Genomic DNA, 7,256 nt, shown 5'->3' with positions numbered 1-7,256 from the left:
ATATCGTTAAAGGGTAATTAGACTAGGTTTTTTTTTGCAATTATTAAAAATAAAAGTAAATCTCTTAAAGATTTCCTAAATACTTACCTGAACAGTTTTAATTCCCTAAAAAATTATTAGATTATTTTTGTTGTGTGTCTAGCAACATTTCAATTTACATTTTGTTTACAAATCCTTATCCAATCAAAAGATAGCACTGGATAGCGTAGTCGACTGCTATTGGTTAAGAATAATCATACGGGAAAAGAGAAATGCGCTACTGTCACAAAGCGAATTCTAAATCAAAACAGAAAACAAAGGCTTTTGGTGGCTTTTGATAGAAGTCGCTTGTTGGACATCCAACTGTCTATTTCCGCGAAAATATTCGAAAACATCCTTTAAACAGTGTAAAATAATCGAATACTAACATTATCAAGTGCTGTGCCTATTTTATTTGCGAAAATGGCTGCTCGCAAGTTGAACACAATCGAAGATTTGAGCGGTAAGTTTTTATATTCGTAAATAAACAATAAAAAAGTATGACGAAACTAGATTTACAAGTTTCGTATCAAGGATGGTAACTGCGTTTCCGTAATCAACAATGCAATCTATGGATACTACGCAGTTAAACATTTCACAACAGATGTCTTTGTTTATGTCCTTGATTTGCAAGTATAGATATTACGTCGCGAAATATAGTCCGATCTTTAATGACTCACACTGTTTTTACTAGCTTTTAATTGTGAGAGAAATCCTTTTAAAACCTGTTTTCTATTGGCATGATTGTGGTAAAACTTAAAAAAAAAACAATATTCGACATTCTCTTTATTTCTGCTCGCCTGGTACTTTGAATATCGATCGAAGGAGGTTTTTGTTTGACAAACAATTTTTTTTTTATTCATAAGCAAAAGTCGTTTTTAATTTATGCTACAATTATGTCACAGATAAAAAAAATATTATTATTATGAAGATTTTTTTTTAAATATTTTAAATGACCATTTATATAGTCTCACACATAGTCCCATACTCAGGGTAATGTAATCATTACTTTAGCAGATACCTAAGTGTAGTTATTTTTTTTATTAATGGTATAAAAAGTTGGAGATATTTTATTTTTAATAGAATGAATATATTACTCATTTGTATGGTAACACGGTTTTTGCATACAGTAAAATGTAAGCAGCAGGTTAATTTTACTTATGCAAATTAATGTACAGTCTACAATACTTAAAAACTAAGGAGCTGATTTAAAAAATTCTTACACCTACAAAATTTTATAGTTCTGCAACATATGAATAATACTGTTAAACCTGGATAAGCAAGAAACCTCTTTAAGTGAGAGTCATGTTCCAAAAGATGACTATAAGCAAGAAACTCGGGTTAGAGAGAAATCTCTATTAACAAGTAAAATATTGCGGTTTCTTGAATTATTCTTCCACTGTTAGGAAACTACACTGTTCAGACCACAGACAATCTATATATATATATAAGAAAGTGTTAGTTACACTATTTATAAATCAAGAACGGCTTTACTGATAAGCCTAAAAATTGGTGAGGAGGTAGCTTAGAGCCAGGAGACGGACATAGGATACTATTTATTCATTTTTTTTATCGAATTTATGCCTTAAAGAGCTGCATTTAACTTACTAATATTATAAATGCAAATGTTTGAAGATATCTCTAGAATGGCTGAACGGATCTCGATTAAATTTGGCATACATATAAAACATAGTATGAAAGAACACATAGGCTATACTTATTAAGTTTTTTTATATATTCACGCGGACGGAGTCGCGGGCGACAGCTAGTTTCATGATAGATTTTTTTTAATTCAGTGAGGACGAAGTTGCAGGCAACTGTTAGTATTTGATAAAGATTAAATTGGTGACCTAAAAGACCCCAAGCAGACTAAATTGCTCGTATCAATTTCGTTACAATTGATAAATTGTAGTACGAAGACCTGGTTACCAAGTTATTTTTAGGACCTATTATTATTCAATTTAGGTTTTAAATTGATGTACATATTTCAGTCTATTGGTATACGGGTACCAGGCAAACATGAATATCTACGTGTTTAACTAACTAGCTGTCGCCCGCGACTACGACTGCGCGAAATTAAAAAAAAAAACAGTAGTCTATGTGTTCTTCCACACTATGTTCTACGTCTATGTCAAATTTCACCTAGATCCATGCACGATCTGAAGAAACCTTCTAACAAACTTCCTTCTAAACATTCGCTTTTATATTATTAGTAAGGTTATATACTAGCTGTCGCCCGCGACTCCGACCGCGCGTAATTAAAAAAGAAAATGCCTATATGTTCTATATGTGTGCCAAATTTCAACGAGATCCATGCATTCTGGAATTACTTTCTAATCACTGACCTTTATAAATGGATAGGCTATAAGTCATAGGATTTTGTGCTTATTTGAACTAATAATAGAACAATAACGTAACATCAATAGGCGCGTTTAAGGGACATTATAAAAACTGTTCCATGCAATCGCCTATCCATTAGTGCTTCTAACGTTCAAACATTTGTCGATAGGCTGATATTATCATTGAAACTTATGTACGTGGGCATAGCTTGATGATAAGGCATGATTAGGTGGCCTTCATATTTAGCAGTGGAAATTATTATTAAAAACTGGTACATAAAAATCAATACGATGCTGTTTAGTAGAATATTTGTGACCATCGCTATTGTATCGTTATAAAATAGCTGTCGCCCGCGACTCCGTCCGCGTGGATATATAAAAAAAACTTAATTAGTGTAGCCCACCCATCCAATGTGTCCGGCCAAAATCGGTGTTTAGCTTTATCATTTCGCAAACGAATGTCCGGTGTAATGTAGGGTGTCCGGCCTTTTACTCGTCCGGTCAAACTGGCAGGTCTGTCCGGATATTAGATCCGGTATACCTAGATGATGGATGTTTGTTAGAAGTTATCTCTAGAACGGCTGTATGGATCTCGATGAAATTTAGCATAGATGTATAACATCTGGAAGGACAAATATGTTATTATACTTATTAAGTTTTTGTTTTTTTTTTTAATTTCGAGCGGATGGAGTCGCAGTTTACTGAAAAGACGGGATTGACACAAATATTCTTGCTTGGCTACTGCGTAAACGACAGTGTAGTCATTTTTTCGACTAGTTTTAGATGTTTTTAGCTGTTTCGCACAACTCTGCAAATCTCTATGACAATGAATATTTTTATCTGATAATCTAGAAGGTCTTTTGACTTACAATAAGGAAGTTTTAAATACAAATATAGATAACTTATCAATATAATATGGTTATTGACCTTTACTGTATGTCTCAACAAGAAGTTACACTTTCAGTGATTCTTAAGTGATTCTTAAGCCTACATATGTTTGCCGAATTAAAGCAAATATTAATGTACACACATATGCATTGGTGTTTGATAGATTTACCACATGCATGGATTTTTTTTTATATCATAAAGTGGCAGACGAGCTTGCGACTACCTGAAATCGCTGAGGTAGCGAAGTGACTGTTGCCCATAGACATACGCAATTGCATATGCGTTGCCTACCTTTAATCGACGGAGGAGAAGATGCACAGAAAGAAAGTATTTTCCCTTTTCATGCATCCTCTCCGGAATCCGGAAAGTCCACTTCCACTTCCCATCCTTTCCTTATAAGAAAAAGGGTGGGAAGGGAAAGAAGACTAAATTAGGCCTCCGGGACGCACACTCATCAGACTGTACTTGGAATTTCTTCCACTTGACGCCTGTCTTCTGTGTGGTCGTGGTATTTCAACGGGCGAGCCGGGACAATTCGTGTGAAGATATTAAAGCGGGCTCTACCACTGTCAAAAATTTCGCTGCATGTTAAAACAGGCCAAGGAAAAAGTTTTACAATTTTCTTTCTGTATGCATTTACTAGCTTTTGCCCGCGAGTTCAAGTGGAATAAAAAAAATTGTAGATGTGTTCTTCCAGATTATGTTCTACATCTATGCAAAATTTTAGCGAGATCCATGCAGTCGTTCTGGTGATACCTTCTAATAAACATACATCTAAACATTCGCATTTATAATATTAGTAAGATTTGTGTAATAGCGAAAGCTTGGCATTGTCTCTTCCAGTATATAAGGTATTTTATCATCATCATCATCATCATCAGCTCAGTATACGTCCCCACCGAGGGGCTCGGAGCCTACCCTAAGTTAAGTTATTTTATATCCCATCTTAAATCTTTAAATAAAGGTGGGAGATATTCTAAAATGTTTCCATTTTAAATGTTTAATTTATGTATTTACTTGTTTGGTACAAACAATGTTTTAAATAATTTATTTTAGTTATGTTCTCCCCGATTTTATTTATAAACTATCTGTCGACCGCGACTCCGTCCGCGTGGAAACAAAAAAAACTTAAATAGCAGCCTATGCGTCCTTACAGACTATTTTTTACATCTATGTAAAATTTCAGCCAGACCCACACTGCTGTTTTGGAGATATCTTCTAACAAACCGCTATCCATCCATACATCCAACGTTTGCATTTATTTATAAACTAGCTGTCGCCCGCGTCTCCGTCCGCGCGGTATTAAAAAAAACTTAATAAGTAACCTGTGTTCTTCCAGACTATATCTGTGTAAAAATTCAGTCTAACAAACATCCATACATCCAAACATCCATTTAAATAGTAAGATTTATTAACAAAAGTTGCAGACAAAACTTTCATCCCCAGTTTTATAGTACCAGGCAATCATGACGCTATCGTATATTCTACGTACTTACAAGGTCAGTGACATGCGACGGCGAGACGGTCGAGGGTGTTTGGCCTTGCTGAAATGAACTCGACTCAAACAACCCCTAATCGTTTTTCGTATACTCAGACATTGAACTTATGTGTGCCTGGTACTTACAAATCGATAGATTCCTTTGTTGAGAGGAATGATTCAACCGTGGGTTTCTAAGACCAAAATCTTTGTTATAAAAGACAGGGACAACGATATGTTTTATACAGAGATTTTTGTCTCAGAAACCAACGATAAATATTTTATTATAAAAACCGCTCCATAAGTCTTACTAATATTATAAAGATGAAGGTGATTTAGATTGAAATTTGGCATATATGTAGAACATAGTCTGGAAGAACACATAGACTGCTAATTAAGTTTTTTTTTTATTAAAAGACGCGTGTACGTAGTCTCGGACGACAGTTAGTCATATATGTTTTCTCCTTTGTGTCGTTACTCACAATTTATGTGCCCCTGGTATTCAGTTCATGTAAGCAGGAAGATTCAATCGTTTTAACGCAACAAGGTCGGCAGAGTACGGTCAATGACTGTGTTGTATTGCCAAATATTTATTGTTTATCAAAATCTATAAAAAAGGCACTTAAATCATTGTTAAAACTCCGTCCTCACTTATTTTAGCTAATCTTACTTATCTTACTAAGATTATAAATGCGAATGTTTGGATGTATGGATAGATGGATGTTTGTTGGAAGTTATCTCCAGATTGTCTGCACGGATCTCTCTGAAATTTGTCATAGATGTAGAACAGAGTCTGGAAGAACACATAAAGAGTTTTTGTTCTGTTTATTTGACAGCGGGCGCGTTTAACAGGTCCAGTCTTTTAATAGTCAAAGATTCATTTATGTAACAATTTTACTATAGTAGCTAAAGCTATTTACAATGTATTTGGTCTAACTCTAATGTAAACATACGTGATATTCATATAACCATTATGTAAATACAAATATATTATGTAAATATGTGTACATGGATAAGCAATTTGTCGTCTACACTGCGTAGTAAATATCTAAAGTTGGCTCTTTCTATTGCTACTCTCCTGGTAATTTAATTTTGAATTATATTCACGCTAGCTTTTATTTGTGGTAAGCATGTTTGGATTGTTAGCTGATATGATGTTTAACGAAGTGTTTTCATTGTTGAAACACTTGTATCGATACATTTATTCAAGAATACAAGACAAAAAATGTATTATACCATAAGGAATATAGTTTGACATATTAAACACATGTTTTTAACCCTTTGACAGCCGATGAAGGATATTTTAGAAGTCGAGATGGGGTATCACCTTTAATATGCATTGGTCAAGAAGTCATTTCGTAAGCCATTTATTACACAACTTTCTTTCCGCTAAGTAATTTTACTAATATTATAAATGCGAAAGTTTGGATGTATGGATTGGATGTTTGTTTGAATGTATCTCCAGAACGACTGCATGCATGACGCTCAAATTAAGTTTTTTTAATTGCGTGCGGAGGCATTCGCGGGCGACAGCTTGTTAATCCATATTTTATGCAATATGGCGTAGGTTTTCAAATTTCATGGTCTGACTATAATTATTTAAAATTGTCATTTTCTTAAGCTAACAGATTCATAATAATGGATTAGCAAATTAAAGGACGATTAGTTAATTATTTTTACAATCAACGATATGTCGTATCGTTAACGTCACGTGATCGATCCATTTTTTTAACTTGAACTAAAAAAATGTTTTTGTCATAGTAATTAGTTAACGATCGTTAAATTATAAACTGTCGAAAGCCATGTCGTCCGGTTTACAATGTAACCGGAGTATTTGTTACGTAAAGTCTTTTAAATATTTGTACTAGGCGATCATAAACGTATGTAGCTTATCTTTAATAGGTCGTATTACTGTTTTCAAATATTGTCACAAAGTGGCGCTAATTTTACCAAACTAAATATTTGGATTAAGCGTTTCGTGTGTTTTTTGATAGATTATCTATTAGTTTATTTTAGTCTCGATTTTAGGCAGTAGAACTCTTTGAGCTTCATGGTATCCTGGTACAATTTTTAAACAATGATTTTTTATTTTTTTCATTAATTAAATTAATAGTAAATGTCATCGTATTTTTGCAGTGTATTATTTGTAAATAAATAAATTTATAAGAATTGATGTACAATAAGAGTTGCAACAATAATGAATACTTTCAGAAAAATAGAGGAAATCATTGAATTGTGTCTAGTACCAAAACTTAACAAGAATTATGATGAATGCAAAAATCATTTAGAATTTGGAATTCGCAATAAAAACTTGGATAAAAACTTTTACCTACTAGTAAAACAACTGGAGGCTATTAATTTCAGAGACTGTAATAATCCCGAATCAGTTATATCACAACTATTGACATTGTATTTTGAGCTATCAAGTAAAAACACGTGGGACGAAGCAAATTGTTTGAGATACGTGCAGGTTGCAGCCCAATGGATCCCCTCACTCACATCGAAAAAATGTACATACGATATTTTGACTTTAC

At 33.5% G+C, this 7,256-nt stretch overlaps 1 protein-coding gene across 1 annotated transcript in view; it reads left to right on the top strand.

The window, feature by feature from the left end:
* The first annotated feature begins 230 nt into the window (after positions 1–230).
* The window catches only part of BNIP3 (BCL2 interacting protein 3), a 19,226-nt gene continuing 12,200 nt past the window's right edge, over positions 231–7,256 (top strand). Inside the window, exon 1 of the mRNA XM_013323508.1 lies at positions 231–481. Coding sequence (XP_013178962.1) covers positions 442–481 — 40 coding nt within the window. The 5' untranslated portion in view covers positions 231–441. The remainder of the gene's footprint in view (positions 482–7,256) is intronic.

The sequence above is a fragment of the Papilio xuthus genome, unplaced genomic scaffold, assembly GCF_000836235.2.
Source record: "Papilio xuthus unplaced genomic scaffold, Pxut_1.1 DF825355.1, whole genome shotgun sequence".
Classification (NCBI taxonomy): domain Eukaryota; kingdom Metazoa; phylum Arthropoda; class Insecta; order Lepidoptera; family Papilionidae; genus Papilio; species Papilio xuthus.
The sequence above is the reverse complement of the archived record's forward strand: the minus strand, read 5'-3'. Positions and strand labels throughout refer to the sequence as shown.